At 43.9% G+C, this 20,221-nt stretch overlaps 1 protein-coding gene and 1 pseudogene across 2 annotated transcripts in view; one reads left to right on the top strand and one right to left on the bottom strand.

The window, feature by feature from the left end:
- The window catches only part of Mrps27 (mitochondrial ribosomal protein S27), a 71,370-nt gene that overhangs the window by 2,687 nt on the left and 48,462 nt on the right, over positions 1-20,221 (bottom strand). The window contains exons 5-10 of the mRNA XM_031360729.1: positions 12,222-12,336; positions 11,108-11,186; positions 9,778-9,893; positions 4,952-5,054; positions 2,723-2,865; positions 415-585 (exon numbers count right to left, since the gene is read on the bottom strand). Of these exons, the coding sequence (XP_031216589.1) occupies positions 415-585; positions 2,723-2,865; positions 4,952-5,054; positions 9,778-9,893; positions 11,108-11,186; positions 12,222-12,336 (727 nt within the window). The remainder of the gene's footprint in view (positions 1-414; positions 586-2,722; positions 2,866-4,951; positions 5,055-9,777; positions 9,894-11,107; positions 11,187-12,221; positions 12,337-20,221) is intronic.
- On the top strand, positions 15,614-17,106 carry LOC116083928 (annotated as a pseudogene). The gene has a single exon (XR_004115944.1). The product of XR_004115944.1 is annotated as a tumor susceptibility gene 101 protein pseudogene (transcript).

The raw sequence follows: 20,221 nt of genomic DNA, 5'->3' as shown, positions 1-20,221 counted from the left end.
AAATCCACCTGCCTCTGCCTCCCAAGTGCTGGGATTAAAGGCATGCGCCACCACCGCCCGGCTGGATGGCTGAATCTTATCTCTGCTGAAAATGTGACTAATGTCTAGCTGGGTTTCCGATCCCACACATTTGGTATAGTGTAATGACCAGTCACTTTCCACACTGAGTGGGAACCAGGCTGTTGTTAAGAGAAGGCTTTATCCACCCATCAGGCACCGAGGAGGGACCGACCACGTTGCTCCAGTGAACAGAACCGTGACTGATTACCTCGAGCGTGAAATCATAAAGATTCCACTGGTTTCCTGAAAGGCCATGGCCTGTGGCAAGCAATACAACTGCAATTCTCGATGTGAGCTTTTAATGCCGTTGTGTGTGGCTGACGCAGGAAAAGGCTCAATTCTACTACAAATCACCTGAAACCTCTCAAGGTATCGGGGAAGCTTGGACTGCTCTGCTTCCTCAGTGTCTAGCTGCTCCACCAGGTTTGCTGAGCCCAAGCTGTCGTCACCTTTCTGGGGCTGTGTCTCTGAAGCCTGGCCATCTGGAGATGTCACAACCTTCAGGACTCCGTCGAGCACATCAAGCTGTAGGGCACAAGGGTGTCGGGATGATGTCATCTATTAAAGACTTGCTAGAGACAATGAAACAAGGGGGGCCCCCAAAGCCGAGGAAGACATTGAGGTAATAGCTATGGGTTACTGAATGGCAGCTCATGCATGAAGTGCTAGGGTCAAGTCCTCATGCTGCACACAAGGAAAAAGACGGAAACAGAGTGATTACATTTTTATACATTAGCAACACCCTTGGACAGCATGAGCTTTGGTATAAAGCAGAAGCTGCAAACCTGAGCTAAGGATCACCTGTGCAAGTGAATCAGCACGATGGTAAACTAGGTTTGTTTTGAATTAACCAGGTAGGAACCCAGGAAGTCTGACTGATGGGCATTAAAGGACCTCCCCCACTTTCCTGTCTTTCTTTGGAGTCAGTCTGGAATCGGGACAAAGGGAAAGAAAGACCATCACAGACCACAGACAACAAAAGGCTACTCTAAAAGCCCATTAAAGCTGCTGCGCATAGGCAAGGCTCCCACAGAGGAAGAGTCCAGCTCAGAGAGTAGCTATAAAGTAGGGATCTGCCTAATCCATATAAGCTGCTGGCCACGGCCAGAGATGCACACAGGAAATTCATTTTAATGAGGTGGTTTGTGTGACTTAAATAGTAAGCAACTGCAAACATGGGAACTCTTTTTGTTTGGTTCTCTTACTCATCCACCTTTACAGCTCCCTAACCCATGCAGGCTCGGTCACCTGAGATGGGCCTGCATAAGCACCTGCTTGAGTATGAACAACCTCCCCAGTGTCAGCAGGACGAAGCACCTGCGGTGCTCCAAGGCTTAACCGAGTCTGACTTATACACGGACTAGGTATATTGCACATTCCTATTGACATTCCAATCACATTCCTATAAATTAGAATAGAGAGAATGTAAATTGGCTAAAATGAGAAGGAATATATCCCTAGCAAAGGATTTATGTATCATTGTGGGGTTTTTTTGTTTTTTTGTTTTTTTTTCAGTCACCAGCACTGAATATGGCCAGCTTCGAAGTGTGTGTTCCTTGGTTATATATACTGACTGGGAAAGAGCATTAAGACTTGAGTAGATGTCAGCCCAATGTGCCATGGTAGGCACTGGATTGTGTATCTCATGACTGAAATGAGATGAGGGATGGGCCTCAGTGTTTCAGGGTCAAGGCAACAAGAAAGAGCAGCCCAAGGCAATCTTTCATTTTGATTGAGACCGTGTCTGGGCCTGTCTCTGGACCGAACATCAGGGATGGGAGGGAACACTCCGACTCCATGTTGGGTGGAAGGTCCGCTAAGTTTCCTGGTCTGAGCTCAGCCCAGTGAACTGTGTAAGGGGCTTAGGTGACTAAGAAATGAACTTTGGCACAAGGGGGAGGACAATGTTTGAGACAGGCAAACAAAACACCTTGAATGTTGACAGAACCATGTGACACAGATTCAGCATTACGCATGTACTGCAGGGCAGTCCAATGGGAAGAAAGTAAGATGGTACCTTCTGTGGTACCCAGATCCTGTGTGGCAAGATGAAGAGTGAGGTGTTCGTTTGTGTGTCTGCATGTGGACTTCACCTTCATAGTTTAGGCTAGCTAGCCAGCTTCCAGCGGTTCACATCTCTCTGCTTCCCACCCTGCCATTACTGGACTGTAACTGCACTCCTGTGCCTGGCTTTTTAAGTGGTTCTGGGGATCTGAACTCGGGTACTTAAGCTTGTGAGGCAGATATTTTACCAACAGCCAAGGATAATACAGAAAATTGCTATGTAGTCTCTCCATACTATACGAGGGATAAATCCACCAAAATTATTTAAGTTTTCTATTACACCACCATAAATTCCTTTTGGATGGGGGCGGTGGTGAAGAGGTTGGTATTTATTGATCTGAGCTTGAATTTCAAGGGAGCGGACAGCTTTCCTCTTACATAATGAGGTATGAATCAACAATAATCTTATTTTCCATTGCCTTTTTGACAGCAACACTGAAAATGTTTGTGGTTTCTTTTCATCCTTTTAAACTGAATAAATACCAATTCTGTACACATACAGAAAGCCGAGGAAGGAGAAGGACAATGGAAACAAATTCAAACCACCCGGCCGACCTGTGATGCTTCCATTTGATTGAGTGGGGGTGGGAAAACATACCGCTTCTCTACACAGCTTGAGATCTTCAGGAGAGGAGGCCACCCTCTCCATCACTTGGAGGGCTCTGTCAAGGTAGCCTGGTGTCCACATCAGAGGCATGCCGCGGTATACATCCTGCAGTCCACGCTGCAGTTCCACCTTCCCTGTGGCCAAAAGAGCAACAAAGACTCCTCAGCCATGCCTCCACACTGTGCCTGCAGCCAAAGGCTTGGAAGGTGCCAGCAAACAGCAGCCTAGACAAGGACCCTCACCATGCACACTTTAAGTGGAAGCTTTGTGAACTTGGTTTATGCGTTTCATCTGGCTGGAGATTCACCAGGGCCCATGAATCATTGGCTGAGGAATTTTGAGAGTCTGACAGAGCTGTTCCTATAGAAGCCTGCCCTTAAGACAAAATGAAATTATACTACTTATGTTTCAAGGCCAAAACCTTGCCCAGGAAAAGCAATGTCACAGCTTTCCTACTCTGAGTACCCTGTGACTGTGTGATGACTTTTCCTGCCAGGAAATGTGTGACTTGTTTTGAAAAGTGTCAAACATCCAATCTATTTTCTTTATGAAAAAAGAGAAGGAACCATCCCTTGCCCCGCCTCACTTTCTAAAGTGTTATCAGTTCTTACATCAGAGTCCTAGCTACCATCAAGGTCACAGGGCCGGATTGCTCAGACTGCCTTGCAAGCTGTGGCAGGGCCCTGGGAAGACAGGGCTCTCTGCCCGAGGGAGAGCCCTAAGAGGGCTCTGATGAGCAAAGTCACCTTGAGTGGCTCGGTCTAAGTCTGCCTCCACTCATCTTTCCTGGAAAGGAGGATTTGGAAAGCCGTAGGAGGATGCCAGCAGACAAAGCTTATCAGGAGGTGGCTAATTTTAGATCTTTAAGGTGCTTGGGCTGGACAGGGGTCATGCTGGGCTGCTGGGCTGAGTTGAGTGAGGCTGTGGAGCAGGGGCAGAAGTGGGGTGTCTGAAGGCATGATTGCTTATTGAAAGGGACCAGGGCCTCTACTCATAAACAACAGTCAAGTACATTTTCTTGGCCTCACCAACTAGGTGAAGGGCTTGCCTAGGATCTTGGGTTCAATTTACAGCATCACATAAAACAGAAATGCCTGTAATTCTAGCACTTAAAGAGGCAGAGGCTGAAGGATTAGAAGTTCCCCCTGTGACTACATACATAGTGAACTCAAGGCCAGCTAGGGATGCCTGAAACTTTGTCTCAACCAACCAGCCAAAAATCCCAAACAAACTCCCAATAAAAAAATGACAACAGAACCCTCAAATCAAACTAAACAACAAAAAGATTGACCACTCCTGTGCAAGTTTGCTAGCCAGCCTGACAGACTGACATACTAAGACAAACTACGGTCTATATTATAGTTTATATTAGAATCAGCATCCAAGAATCCAAACTATATTTTGCTGGTAAAGATCAGCCCCTCAGAAAGATGGGCAGGAGCAGGGAGCAAGGGAAAGGCACTTCATGGAGGCCTAACTTCTGAGAGAACCGGGAGAGCAGTAAAATAGCACACAGCCAGGAGGCTGCTCTGCCCAGATCCCATACAACCCAGGGACCCAGGTGCTCAGGCCGATCCTCTGCTCCAGTCCCATTTCCGTTTTTTTTTTTTTTTGGTTTTTCAAGACAGGGTTTCTCTATATAGCAGCCCTGGCTGTCCTGGAACTTACTCTGTAGACCAGGCTGGCCTCCAACTCAGAAATCCACCTGCCTTTGCCTCCCAAGTGCTGAGATTAAAGGTATGCGCTACCACCACCCGGCTCCAGCCCCATTTCCAAAGCAGTGGGGCACGAAAGCCACCATTGGACCTGGACTGTACAATCACATGGGACCAACAGGTAACTGTCCCTAAGAGTGCACCCTCTGACCTCTCTTCCCTCACCTGGAAACAAAGTCAAAGACATAGTTGGTAGTTGGTTAATACTGTGAAAGTATTGGCTAGAAATCCTGGTAGATTACCAGACGTTTATATATGCTGTCCCTTCCTCACACTGATCAAAAATAAGTTTTCCCTATAGTTAACAGAGCCAGTTGTGAGCTGGTTGATGGTGACAGGTCTAATGACTGTCCATAACTGGAGTGTTAGTTTGTTTTCTATACATGGAAGTTATAACTGGAAGTTCACTAATAAATTTAAATGAAGCTTTAATTGTATTATGAGACAAAAGGCTGTGCCACATCTTTCCACAAAGAATAGTCTGAACAAGGCTCACATAGCTTACCGAGAAGTGCATAGCCATACAGCTGGGAACTCAAGCCCACTGTGTTCCTTTGCTTTAGGCCAGGGAGCAATAGAGACGCACCAAAGTCTCTCTCTTCTTCCCACTGCAACAGAATACAGCAGGTCACTGCCTCGCAAAGCCAGAGTGTGCTTTATGACAGCTTCATGCAAAGTGTGATGTTTTTAAATGACACCAAACAGCATGTATTAAGTAAACTTATGAAAATAACAAACTGTGTAGAAGTTATCCTGATTCTATAAATAAAAGGTATTCATATTTAAAAAAAATCAGAACAGAAATGCCCTCTATATAACTAAGGACTCCTGGGTGGTAAAATTGTGAAGTGGTTTCTCCGTTATGCTTCTCATGATTTTCTATATTTTGGTAATGAGCCAGAGCCTTTTACAGTTAAAAAAGAGAAGAGAATGGAGTACTCTGGACCCACACTGACTTGAGAGCTCAGAGGCCTCCAGGCTGTCAGCGTCACATTTATACCGCTCCAGAGGGAGAGAGAGGACGAATAGCACAGCAGAGATAACATGGCCTCACAGTGTTAAAGTAAGTACCACCATTAAGTTGCTTTTAGATAGATTTGTGCCTCTTAAAGACAAACCAGGCAATCAGAAACACTTAGTTAGTCACAGTGTCTTTCAACCTGGGGTGTAAAATTGTATGTCAATAAAATTGAAGCCTTTTGAGGAGACATGAAAAGAAAAAAAAAAAAGGCAAAGCCACAAGCCTTGCTGGGTCTGCCACACAACAGTAGCAAATGTGAAATGTGACTGGGACAGTCCCTGGAACGCTGTGCTCAGAGCTCAGAGAAGAAAGTCTAAAAAGAACCCAGACAACAGGAGCTGTAATTCTTTAATGCTCTATACAAGGAAAGAGCTGCAGCCCTTTCCTCATGGTCTCTGCCCTAAGAAGCTAGGGATGGTCTGTAGCTGCAACTGCAGCCAGGGAGCGAGGCTCCATGAGGTATTAAAGGCACACATCTCCTGGTCATGCTTTGTGCAGCACAGGCCCCAGATCTTGGGAGTTTCCTACATCTTGGAAAATGGTGAATTCCCGGAAAAGGAAACTCCATGTGGGTTTCCACAGTACAGATGAGGAAGAACTTCTAATTAAGGACCTGGTCACTTTTCCAACGAAAACCATTCTAGTTTTTGTGCATGTGCCGGAAAGCAAACCTGGGGCTTTATGCCTGCTAATGTGCCCACCAGTAAACTATATCCCTGAAAAGCCGATATTCAAATCTAGGGAAGTTTACATCTCTCACCGATAGCCTGAAAAGTGGGTCTGGTGCAGAATAAATAAGTAGTTTGACTTATTTTTCTTACATTTACTTATTTTTCAATTTAATTTTGTTTTTAAGTAAAGTTTTATTATGTAGTTCTGGCTAGCTTGCAACTTGCTATGTAGATCAGCCTGGCTTCAAAAATTTATTTGTTTATTTAGTATGTCTGAGTATATATGTGAGTGTGTGTGTGTGAGAGAGAGAGAAAGAAAGAGACAGAGAGAGAGAGATAGAGACAGAGACAAAGACAGAGAGAGAAAAAGAAAGAGAGAGAAAGAGACAGAGAGAGAGAGACAGATTCAAAGACAGAGAGAGAGAGAGAGAGAGAGAGAGAGAGAGAGAGAGAGAGAGAGAGAGAATGCAATGAGTTCCAACTCAGGTCATTAGGTCTGAGGGCAAGCACCCTATCCACTGAGCCATCTCACTGTCTGAAACCTTTTTTCCCTCTTTAGAGAAAACATGAGCTACAGATTCAGGATGCACCCAGGACTAAAACCTGAACGAAGTGCAGATATATCAGCAGCTGCTGTCTGTGGTGTGCTGGGAGCAGTTGCTGTTCACAGGGTCTGAGACGGGTGTGTGTGTGTGTGTGTGTGAACAACCCTAATCTGAAAACCCAAAGTATCCCAAGCTCTAAAACCATTCGACATGACACTGCTACCAGGAAATGCCACATCACATGAGACATTTCACACACAAATTAAGCACAATTCATAACAATCACCCTTAGGGTATGTCTGAAGTAATCATAAAACATGGACCACATTGTGTTTTCATTTGACTCGGTCTCTAACCTACTTCATTGTGCAAATATTGCACAATTTTAAAAAATTTGAACTCCAAAACTTCTAAGTACTTCAAAGGAGACTCTACTGGTAGTGTGGCTAGGTGAGACGCCACTTTACCAAGGTCTGCCCATGTTACACTATGCCTTGCCTACTGACACAAAGCAAGCCTTCATCTTCTGTCTCCCTGCCCCCAACCCGCCACTTCTCTTCACACGGACATGACACCCTGAGTCACCTATACTTGCAGGCTCTTCTGTATACTTCTAAATCCCTCATTAATTCATTCTCCTCTGGTTTCCATTTCCTTCTCTATGAATATAAAATGGACTATTTATTGCTCTGATGTCATTAAATTCAATGACCGTCTTATTCCTCATCTTACTGTTTTTCCTAGGCCATTTTGTTCATGGTTTGTGTGGTCCAATACATTCCAAATCTTGATTATCGATGGACTCAAATTTGTGTGTATGTATTTGACATAGTATGCTGACACATGTATATAATAATGACTTTTACTCGCTTTTCTCTCTGGTTCATTTGTACTCATCACATATGAATACATCAGCTCCAAAACTGTCCTGTTTGAGAAATCTTTGGACTGCCTCAAAGTATCCATGTTTACAACATGGTCAGAGCCAAGTCAGCCGTTCATTTCCTACAAAACCCTCTTTTCCCCAGAGTTCCTTTTGCAAACATACACTGCTCTTTTTGTCCCGATGAGCTGGACACTGAGGCTCTGGTAGCCGAGCCCCGCCTCTATGACTCTCTAGCTCTTTTCCCCCTGATGTTTACTTCCCCACAAATCCAGCAGGACTCCAGGTCCACCTCACCAAGGCTGCTAGACTGTTATCAGCTCCTCTCAGACTCCACAACAGTCTCTAAGCTGTTCTGCCCACAGCTAACCTGCCCTGCTCTGATCTCTGTCCCACCTTACAGCTGAGGAGGGCTTCAAGATACAAATCTGATTACAGGTCTTCCCTCCCACAATTTAAAATTTCAGATAATTCCTCACTATTTTTAGGATGATAGCAGAATGGCCTATGTTCTTCAATCTTATCTCATACCCCATGGTCCCAGACATTCTCTGTGTTGTAGGGGCATCAGCCATGATGGTGTCTCCCCTGTCGGTCAAGTATGTGTGACTCGGTCCATCTTCCTTCCTCCAGCCTATTCTCCCCCACTCACCAGGGTCTCACTATATTGCCCTGGTAATAAGTGTCCAGTACTGGGAACTCAAGCAATCCTCCTGCCTCAGCCTCTCCACGAGCAGGGGTTTGGGTTATAGAAATGTGCCCAGTTTCCTTCAGCGCCTTCTTGCTGGCCTTGCTCTTTTCTGCTGGTTGATCATATGCATTTCCTCTTTAACTAGCTAATGACATTCACCTTTCAGATATGAGCCTTGTAAACACCTCTTTAGGCATCTCCCCTTTGCAGTCATTTTAAGTTTAAAATACAAATAAAACTCTTCAAGGGCTTTTCATGTATTATAGCTGCATGCTTGTTTGGCCTACATGTATGCATGTGGACCATGGGCATGCCTGGGGTCTGTGGAGGTTAAAGCAGGTATCTGATTCTCTGAAACTAGAGCTTTAGACTCTAGTAAACCCCCCATGTGGGTGGAGGGATCAGAACCTAGGTCCTCTGCAAGGGCAACAGGTGATCTTAAGCACGAAGCCATCTCTCTAGCCCCTAGTTCTATTTTAAAGTGCTAGACTGTAAGTAGACAATGTGTTTACTGTTAAGTATGTAGTACTTGGCAACAGAATGAGTAAGTAGGTTCAATATATACTAATAGCTTAACTGTAGTATATCACAGTTAAGCGGCTACATACACTAGCTGCATCTTAGGCCTTGCCACTCAGTTAAGCACAACATCTCAGGTTTTTAGGATGTGGGCTGGACTAGATGGCATTTTAGCTCATATCCAAACTGAGTTTTTCAGACCTGGTACTGAATTAAGGGCAGATCACAGGGCCACAATGCCTGGCATCATCTACTAGTGCCATGGTTATTCTGTAATACCTCTATGTCTCTGTCTCCCTATCACTGTAGAGTTATTGGGAAGAGTAAAGGCATTACTATGTTTATAACCCAGGAACACAGTGTAGTGGAGAGCAAGTGCTAAAGTGCTATTTGAATATCAGTTCTCACCACTGTTTTCTCAGGACAGCAGTAAGCCATCAGTCAATGTCCTACTCAAAGCAAGCCAAAGCTCGGCATGCGGCACATTCTAGGACACAACTGGAGTGGAGCAACTGCAGGAAAACCCTGACGCATGCTAGCTCACAGTCAAAATTGGCTGCCCACCTGCTCCTTTAGCATGCCACATCTGACTCTCAGTGATTATTAATGACTCATTTCTGAACTGCCTGAGGTCATCTGACCTGGCTCAAGTTTCACACTGAGCAAAAGGGGCTAGGGTTGTGGCTCAGTGGTAAAATGCTGCCCTAGCATGCAAGAAGACCTGATTTAACCCCCAATATCAAAACAAAAATGCCCTCCCACCAAGACAAATACACCTTAGGGCTTTTACTTGGGAAGTGCCCAGTACCACTGTTAGAGACCTGAAAACAAAACACACTGAGTGAAAGTTCATTTCTGGTGGCACACAGCCAGAGCTGCACATGGATATTCTCAGGTTCAGAAAGCAAGGCTCCCCGCCCGCCTGGCCCTCAGCTACTTAACCGGGCAGTCACTGATGGTTTCCTCAAGCTCTCAGGCCTGTGTTAGGGCAGATCACTTACTGTGAGGTCTGTCTTCTCTGCTAGGCAATGGTATAAAACATAGAGGGAGAGAAACTGGGTGGACGGTACTTCAAAGGCTTCTTGCATCATGATCTCAAAAACCACGGATAAAGCATCTGGCAAGGAGATGAAGAAGGTGAGAAAGAAGGTAAGATTAGATGTAAGGAACATCACCAAATCTCCAAGTGCAAACGCATATTCAAAGTATAGCGCAATGGAAACTAAGCAGAATCAAGAAGTAGGAAACATGGGCTCTAGTCCTAGTTTTTCTACAAAGCAGGTCCTTGTCCAGCCATTCACACCTTCTGCACATACTGTATGTGCATGCTGAATCAGGGACTTCAAACATGGACCAAATCCCTGCATGTCTTTTGACTCACAGTAAGTAGCACCTTCATAATGATCAAACACTGCTTGCTCTATTTACTTCAACAAGATCATGCCTATGAAAACGCCTCACACAACATCCATCAGCTAGAAGAGCTAAGCATCGGGAGAAGAGGAGCATCACTGTCAAGATCACCCTGACAAGCAAGCAGAAGTAGCTGCCTGCCTCTCTCTCTATTTGGATACTCTCTCACTGTTGAGGCAAAATAAGACAAGGCTAGAGGAACTCCCAAACCCTAGGTATTATCTCAAAGATGGATACAGGGATAATAAAGAACAGTTCAAAAGAATTGAGAAAAGGGAAAGGAAAAGGCCCTTCATAAATTATAAACCACTGAGTATGACATACAGCATGTGTTATTTATTTCTATACAAGCTGGTCATAGAAAACCAGGCCCCAGTGACTCCTACTTTCCCTTGATATTCTACAACACAGACAAAAGCTGAGAACATTAAATTCAAACAACTTCTTTCCCTCAGTAATTGTGGTCAAGGTAGAGAACAGTAATGCTAACACCAAGACATAATGCTTATACATGCCACAAACACAACAAATGCTTTCAACTGACTGCATGTGCTACTAAGCTTACTGCATACACTCATAATCACAGAAGAGTAACACATGAAAACTACATCAATTTTTACTTGATTCTTTATATTCTGCATTTCCATCAGCTTGAGAAGTAGAATCACAATGGCCTTTAATTAACTTTTCCCTATAGTTACTTATGTATGTTGACATTTTCCATTCCAGCAATAGAAAGGTGATACTTAAAATTTTTGGCATAAGTGATAATAATCTTCATGTAAACTTTTCTGACTAAAAGAATAACATAAAGAGATGTAATTAAGAACTGAAGAAGGAGGAAGCTGTCTACATTTATATACTTCCATTTGGGAGCTGAAAGCCCTGTATTAACTGAAGCGTGATCTGGTTTCTTACCTTTGTAATTTTCTTTCTTTATGAAATAATCCATCAGTAAGTTGAATGTAAAGTTATCTGGAAAAATTCCATACTGAACCTGCAATAAAAGTGAAAATAGAGAAAGAAATCTTCTCTAATTCCATCTGTAATATAACCTCATCTGTTAGTCAGGACAGTGCTTGGCCCCACTGAGTTAGACTACATAGCTATCATTTGCCAAATCAGTGACAGTGAGACTGAAGCTGTGACTCACGAGGTTTGGAAGCTGGAACTGTTGGTTGGGGGAGAAAGTTGAGCAGGTGTCTGACAGAAGACAACTAACAGGTGAAAAGTGCAACAGCTCGTCACCATCGTCACAGCTAAAACAACAAGAGGAAGAAAAGACTCAACCCCCTCCTCCACAAAGAGCTGGTCCAATGGCTCTTTTTACAAGGTCTGAATGAAAATTTGAAACAGACCCTAAGAAAAAAGTACGAATTATACAGTATATGGTCTGACTTCTAAATACCCAAGAAATATGCCAATGCTTTACTATAAAGCAAGTGCCTAGGATTCTGTTTGCCTGCATACTTAAGATGTCAGAATTTAGGAATAAACAAGGATGCTTCAGTGTCTGAAGTGTTGGGTAGAGTGTAACCCGGAAGGACCTTAATCCTAGGAGCTCTGGGGTTAGGGAAAGAGCTACGGAGCTTAGGAGAAAGGACAAGTTATTATCCAGGAATAACATCTCCTAAAAAAAGTGTAAGATGATCTGAATGACTTGGAGATTATACTCTATCAAAAATGACCACTACATACCCAAACTTTCTGAAAGGGAAACAGACAAGCAAGACAGGGCTTAAGGATGAAGACAAAGTAACCGCCAGTGCAGCATCCCACCATTGCTCCATGGTCACATGTCCCTGCTTGATCTCTAGGTTTGGAAAAGAAGCAGCTCTAGAAGTTTTTATTGTTTTATTTGTTGGTTAGTTTATAACCAGCTCTGGCCTACAAACAGCATGAGAAGGAATCTGAGGGGACACCTTAATCAGAAAGTGGTTTCTGGTGGTACCGCCACAGGCACAAACAGTAGATCACACACACACTCAGGAAGCACACGGGGAAACACAAGGGATGGCCAAGAAACCCCTACCTTATTAACAAGCGTATACAAGGCTTTGTCTTGTGCTCCATATTTCAGACACTGTCTAATCCAGGTGTGGATGGTCCAGTCTCTTAGGTACCAGCAGTTGGGGCTATGTCGAAATCTAAATAAAACACAAGAAGAGATAATACTTAATCTCTTAAATGTTAAAACCCAAACACCTTCCATCAGTGGGTCCTTTCTTATAATAGTTACTGGATACAGTCAATTTGACCAAAAGTCATGAGAGTCAACAATTAATTAGAAACTTGAAGTTGAAACTTGTGGTCTCCAACCCCCCTTTTGCTTGGGAGCTTCCCTATGCAGCCTCGACAGGCTGGAAGCTGGGGCTGGACACCCGCTGTGTGGAACCTGACTGCTGCTCCTTAGATCAAAGACTTAACAGGTCTCATGTTTATGTTAAAGGTTTGTTAAAGATCTTTCTTTCAAGATCCTCCTCTGGTCTGGGGTTAATGGATTTTCTCGTGTTTATGTTAGATGGGCAAGTTTCCCTCTGGGTCTGGTTCCTAAGCTTAACTATAAATACTGAGTGAATTACAGTAAAGCTCTCTCTTATCACATCTACCTGGCGTCTGTGTCTTTCCTTATTAACTGTTTGCCTTCCCAGGATTCATTTAACCCAGTTCGTGATTACCCACAGAGGAAGGAGACCGCGGTAAGGTCCCCTTCAGAAACTATTAACTGTAAGTCTGAAATAGAAGGAGAAAAAGGCAAAATAATTAAAATACACACACACACACACACACACACACGCCTATTTATTTATTTGTTTTAAGATAGGGCCTCTCTATGTAGTGCTGGCTGGCCTAGAACTCACAGATCTGTTTGCTTCTACCTTTCTTTTCTTTCTTTCTTTTCTTTTTTTTTTTCCAAGACAGGGTTTCTCTGTGTAGCCCTGGCTGGCCTTGAACTCAGAAATCTGCCTGCCTCTGCCTCTCAAGTGCTGGGATAAAAGGCATGCACCACCACCACCCAGCCTTGCTTCTACCTTTCAAGTGCTATGATTTATAAGGAACTATTATTCATGACATTATGTAAATATATCTCATCAGAAGGGATATGTGAAGCTTAAGTTGATACTTTGGAAATGAAGCAAAACAGACAAAAGAAAAGAAAAGAAAAGAAAAGAAAAGGAAAGGAAAGGAAAGGAAAGGAAAGGAAAGGAAAGGAAAGGAAAAAAAAAGCAGACCAGTACAGAACTCTGAGGGAAATCGGCTTTAAGTTACACCAGTATTTCTTGTATATTCAGGAGCAACTGGGATAGTATTGAATCATGAAAACAAACAAAGGCTCCACTGTAGCCCCTCAGTCCATTCCCTCTTGTTCCCACAGCAAACGCTCATGATCTGTGACACAGGCAGCCTGAGGAGTGAACAGTCATTTGGAGGAAGGCTCCTGGGATGCTGCTCTGGCCTGAGTGCTCGCACACACATAGTGCCTGGGTGGAAAGGGTCTTCTCTCTCTCCTCCAGCATGTAGGAGACCGGACTATCAGGGGCATGTCTGAACACTTACCCATTTTCATTAGGACAGAGCTCCATAATCCCATTCAGAAATGGGGACCTACTTATTCCACGTGATTCCTCAGTGCGTGACACTTCATGGCCCATGAAGGTTTTCAGCACATAAAAGCAGAGCTTCCATCAAGACATTTACTAACTGCTACATACTTCTGTTCATGACTGTACTGTTAACATGTATGTATATATGAAGAATGATGCCGTGTTGCCTGGCGTTCACAGCCTCCTTACACACATCTTTCAAAACAATGTAAGGAGGCATGGCCCACGGGAATTGTTAGATGCAGGGTTTGTGGCTTTGGAGGTTTAGTCTAGTTCTCATTTAAAATGTCAGCTATCTCTTTTACCCAGTCTCCGCCTAAATCTCCGTCTTGAACGCCCTGGATGGCAGCTTCCTGGCTGCTGCTGACAGGCTTTCATGCACTCTATGGCTACATTCATGACCACAGCCAAACAAGCACCTTTTCTCTTATGATCAGCAAGCACTGTGACTGAGGGCTGACAGTAAGACCCATGCTACACACCTTCATTGCTTAAATTAAAATTTCATTTTCAAGCACTTGGCTTATATTCCAAGGCTATCTGGAAAAAAAAGGAAGTCTTTTCTCAAAGTCTTTCTTCTTCATTCTGCTTTTAGAAACCTTAGGGACCCATTAATCATGACTACCTCTCATATCTCATTTAACTTCAGCTACCCAGTTCTTAGGAGGTCAGGTCAGTGACCTTTGATCTGTAAGACTACACAGTCCACATGAATCCCAGATGCCTAGGACACTTTAACTAAGGGCCCACCATCACACCACTTCAGGAAGAGTAGTAAAACATACATACATACATACATACATACATACACACACACACACACACACACACACACACACACACACACACATACATACACACACGCTGCTCAGAGTGGAATTCTAGTCTTTTCCACATAGGCAGTAAGTAAACCCCTTTCTTGATCCTATCAATGTTAAAATTACAGAGAAAGAAAGACAAGAGAGTTAGGACACAACTTCTAGAGCATGAAGGCACCAGCACAATACTTCAAAAAAAGGAACCAAGTTTGAATGGTATGAGAGAAATTCCTCAGCCAATTTCACAAGCAGTTTGGTGTGGATCCTCTTTAGAACTCCAGTAAGGGTCAGGTTAGCTTCTAAATGGGCGTAACCTAGATGATGCTGTGGCCTGCTGGCCAGCACGGCAGTCAGGAAAGGCAGAGAACACAAACCAGCACACTGACTTCCCACCTGCCTGCAAACACACTGACTTTTGTTCTCTGCTCCACCCATCAGACTGGCAGCCACTAAAGGACACCCCCTCTGCACCTGATGCCATCAGTTGAGGCCACATCTCATCAGACATCACTACCACTGAAGCAGCAGGCTGCCAGGACCAGCAAACTGCATGTACAGAAAAGATGAACAACCAGCTCAAATAATCCCAGGACTGCTGTGCTCAGGATGGCGGGAGGCAGTCTGAAGCTCAGCTCTATGGCTGTGTACTTCTTAGAGGAAGGAGGCACACCAGAGGGGATGGAAGGATTGCGCAGTCAAGCTTTCACTCTGACTCTACAGTTAGCAGAGATCCACGGCAGAAGAGATCTCTGTCCTCAGTGCTAACTGGGGCTGCCAGAGCTTTCTAGAAGCCCAAACCATGGGTAAGCCAATAGCAGGAGCTGAGAAGCGTCCTCTCTCCCCCAGCAGGTATAAGCAGTATGGAGCTGCTCAGATGTTCCCGTTTTACTGCTCACCCAAGGCTACAGCACCAGGAGGCCGGAGAGTAGAGTCATGGTTTGTCAGACAGACATGGATCCAAAAGCCTAGGTCACCTTTGATTTCTTAGAAGGTAAGGGAAGTCACTTACCCTCTGCCTGTGGGGATAGAGGAGCATGCCATGCTCCTAGAGTCAAAGAGTCAGCTGAAGAAGATGATGTCCAAGTACAAATACAGAGATCTAATTAACCATCCGTCAAACTGTTAATGTCATCGCTATGTACAAAGATCTCAAACTTGAATTCATGTTTTTAATGATGGCAGTTTCAGGGAACTGGTGAACCTCACTGGTACAATTCCAGTGTGTTATCGAGGTAATATATGTATATATATAATATTCCAATTATATATTATATAATTCCAATATATATTATATTATATATATATAATATGCCTGTGGCTGCTGGACACATACCCATATAACCCCCCTATCTGTTTTGTTAACCCTACTAGTTCAATGACTATTAAAACAGGAAAGCACTTGGATGCAAATGGGAAAATCTACCTACCTTATCTACATGACTGGAAATACCCTCAGTCAGAGTTGCTGGAGCTTATTCAGATCATGATTGTGATATTTGGAGAGGAGCCTCCAGTGTTCTCCCGGCCTACTGTTTCTGCATCCTACCCACCAAACACAGCCACAGGGCCACCAAATACCTCCTACATGCCAGGCATGCCAAGTGGAATCTCGGCATATCCATCTGGATACCCTCCCAACCCCAGTGGTTATCCTGGTTACCCACCTGCTGGCCCATACCCTGCTACAACAAGTTCACAGTACCCTTCCCAGCCTCCTGTGACCACTGTTGGTCCCAGCAGAGACGGCACAATCAGCGAGGACACTATTCGAGCATCTCGCATCTCAGCAGTCACTGACAAACTGAGATGGCGGATGAAGGAGGAAATGGATGGTGCCCAGGCAGAACTTAATGCCTTGAAACGAACGAGGAGGATCTGAAAAAAGGCCACCAGAAACTGGAAGATTGGTCACCCGTTTAGATCAAGAAGTAGCTGAAGTTGATAAAAACATAGAATTTTTGAAGAAGAAGGATGAAGAACTAAGTTGTGCTCTGGAGAAAATGGAAAATCAATCTGAAAATAATGATATTGATGAAGTCATCATTCCCACAGCCCCACTGTATAAGCAGATCTGATGCAGAGGAAAACGCTATTGAAGACACCATCTTTTACCGTGGAGAAGCTTTGAGGCGGGGAGTAGTAGACCTGGTTGTGTTCCTCATGCACGCCCGCCTCCTGTCCCGCAAACAGTTCCAGCTAAGGGCACTCATGCAAAAAGCAGGGAAGACTGCGGGCCTTAGTGACCTCTACGGACCGGGCTGTCAGCTGGAGGCCGGCCTCTCCGTAAAGCATTCTTTTCTTCTTCTTCTTCTTCTCATCAGTAGAACCCAGAATAAGTTATTGCAGTTTATCATTCGAGTGTTAAATATTTTGAATCAATAATATATTTTCTGTTTCCTTTGGGTAAAGACTGGCTTTTATTAATGCACTTTCTACCCTCTGTAAGCTTCTGTGCTGTGCTGGGACTGACTGGGCTAAATAAAATTTGTTGCATTAAAAAATAAAACAAAAAACAAAACAAAACAGTGGGCTCTGGCTGTCCTTCCACAGGAGTCAAATGACTCATTATCTTAGAATGACAAAGTGGCCACACTCACCAGTCTTTAGGATTAACTACAAATGCTGCAGGCCTAAAGCATGGTGCTGGGACCCACAGCCCTGCAGCAGCTATCACTTAGCTACAACACAGGCTCTGCACACGGATGAACAAGCTTTCCACATGGTTTCCCTGATTATGTGAGCCACCAGTCAAGCCTAGACATACACACTTTCCCATTCCCAGTGGGTTCTGTATCCTGTGGCAACAGGCTTTCCAGATGGGAACCTCGGCTGCTAAGCGAGGCAGACATGGAGGAGGGGCAGTAGAGAAGGCTGCCAAAGAGAAGATGCAGCTAGTTCCATGGGCTGTGGTGTGCAGTGTGAATCAGCTCATGAAGCCAAGTTTGCAGTTATCAAAAGGGTCAAGTGCTTCCTCCCCTAAAAGCTAGCGTGTTGTGTGACTGACCCACTCTGATTCAGTGGTCCCTGCCCACTTTCTCATCCTAAAAAAGTAATTAGAAAGATAATTACTTTCTTTTCCATCCTGCAGGAAATTCTGCTTTCAGAATTGTTAATTTCAGAATTCACAATCTTTGATTCTTTCAATTATCACAAATACAAAATGGAAATATTACTATTATAGATTAAAGTTCCTTTATTGCTTAAGATCCCATATTTTATGCTTAAAGAAGTTTCAATTAATTTTAACTTTCAATAAACATATGTGGGACTTCTATTAAATAAATGTACCATGTTTTAAAAGATGTCTTCCTATTCCATTACCAAAGGCTAATACAAAGTCTGGATTTGAACGCCTACAATTTACTAGCTATCCTGGTGTGGATGACATGTCTTTGATTAGATATCTAGGTAGTTTTTTGAGTTGGGTTTACAGAGTTGTGACGCCCAGTTCCTGAAGTTCCTGAAGTGGTAAGTCTTTCATTACCACTATACAACTGACAGATGACAGCTGGACAACCACCAAAATGAAGACCCAGGCGAATCTCATGACCCCAGACATTCCCTTTGCAGGAAATCTTGCAGGACTTCTGGTCATCCTAAGACTTTTATATAGGTCATGTCCTTAGGCCTTCTTCCAGAACCAGAGGTATTTATAAAAACTGCAACAGCTGGCATGACGGCAAACACTTTTAATCCCAGCACTGGGAAGGCAGAGGCAGGAGGATCTCTGTGAGATCGAGGCCAGTCTGGTCTATATAGAGTTCCCAGACAGCCAGAACTACATGGAAAAGACCATGCCACAAACGAACAAACAAACAAACATAGCCACAATTTGTATCTGTTGGCTGGCTATCATTTTTATTCTGCCAATTCCCAAAAAGAACTTTAAAAAAATGATAGTACAGTTGGAAAGCAGCTTTCTTTCTGTGTGCTCTATAATCGTTAGCCCTCCTGGCTTTCTGGGGCCAGACTGAAAGGAGGCTAAACAAAGTTATAGAATTTTAAAATATACAGTGTCAAGTTCATGCATGACAAAGGGACTTCTTAGCTATCAAATCTATTAGAATCTATTAGACCCATGGCTTAAAGATTATTAGAGCTTGGCATTTCTCTGGGAAACAGGCTGATGTAGAAACCACTGCATGAGGAGGGCTCTGTTGGCAAGTGGGACCTGGGTCATTTTATCCTATATTGCTCTGTTGCCCTTTTGCTAGAGCTGGCTGCTGCGATGTCAGAACTACATTTCTAAATCTGGAAGACAGATAACACACCCATGAAATGCTTACCCATCAGTAGTGGCCCTGTGTGAGGTACAATGACCCAAATTCCACCCCTGCTGGTCTAATAATCCCTCTAATTCTAGTCTGCACATGAAACCTCTCTTTCTCTTTTTCCCACGATATATAAAAAAATATTAACTGTAGACAGACTGTGTGCTACTTTGGCTCCTTCTTTCATGGGACCTAAGGGACCCAATTAGAACAAAGTCTGTTGTTCTTTGATACTGAGTTTATCTGTTTCCAAAAGGCAGTATGTATGGCCAGACCAGGAAGAGTATTATGAGAGACAAAAAAAAAATATTTATATGGTGATTACTGATGCTCTTGGTGGTAGTCCCCAAAGAAGAAACACTTCTGTTTCTGTCTCTTTGGCCACCAATTGGAACTGCACCTAAGGAGCCACTATGGAGACTGTTTGGACACTGGCACACTGCTGTTACACAAGCTCACGGAGTTAGCTTTAAGTACCCTGGAAGCCTGAGAGGGTGCTAAAAGGAGAGGGTTTCTGGTTAGGTGAAGCAGGAAACTGAGGAAAACTGGATCCTGGAACTAATCTTTACAAAAACATATAAGTTGTGGGAACTGGCTTGGTTTGGGCAAAGCTAAGAGAATGTTTTTCAGTTTTTAGTATGAAACCTACAGTAGAGAAGCAAGTGGGGCTAAAAAGATACAAACATTTCCTGATGTCTTATAAAGCAAAGGGCTCCAGACGACACTACAAAGTAATGAAAGATGTAACTAAAGGCAGGGAGCCCACACACTGATTAGTCATGGCTACACTAGAATAACTCTGAGGAAGGGCAAGGGAGACAGAAGGGAAAGAGAGTCAACAGGATAGCGGTCTGACTGACTAGAAGTCGGTGTTTCCAGATACTCTCGGTTTATTCAAGCAGGCAGGGTCTGTCTGCCACAAAGTAGGAGGAGATGAAGCATGCAGTTGCAATGGCATGGAAGCCAGCATGAACAGATCTGACTTGGCTGCTGGGCTGCGGCAGGATTACAGATGTCTTCCGCCATTTCTGAGGGGAGAGAAGCTCAGCACTAATCTGGATTTCTTAAGAATCAGATTCTTTTCTCTAAAATAAAGAGGAAAAGCATCTCTCAGAGCTCTCAGCATACTGACTCTCCCAGGATGGAACAGAGCCAAATCCCTGAGGATTTTCCTTTATCGTGAAAGGAAGACTGGGTTCATTTTCAGTCTCACAATCTAATCTAGTCAGAGTCAGACTATTTCTGTAACTACCAACCTTCCTTAACCCCCCCACTAAACTCTTACCCCCCCCACTGCCACTAAGCTCTTAGGTTCTCTTTCTCTCTCTCTCTCTCTCT

The sequence above is a fragment of the Mastomys coucha genome, unplaced genomic scaffold, assembly GCF_008632895.1.
Source record: "Mastomys coucha isolate ucsf_1 unplaced genomic scaffold, UCSF_Mcou_1 pScaffold8, whole genome shotgun sequence".
Taxonomy (NCBI): Eukaryota; Metazoa; Chordata; class Mammalia; order Rodentia; family Muridae; genus Mastomys; species Mastomys coucha.
This window is presented reverse-complemented; position numbering and strand designations above follow the sequence as displayed.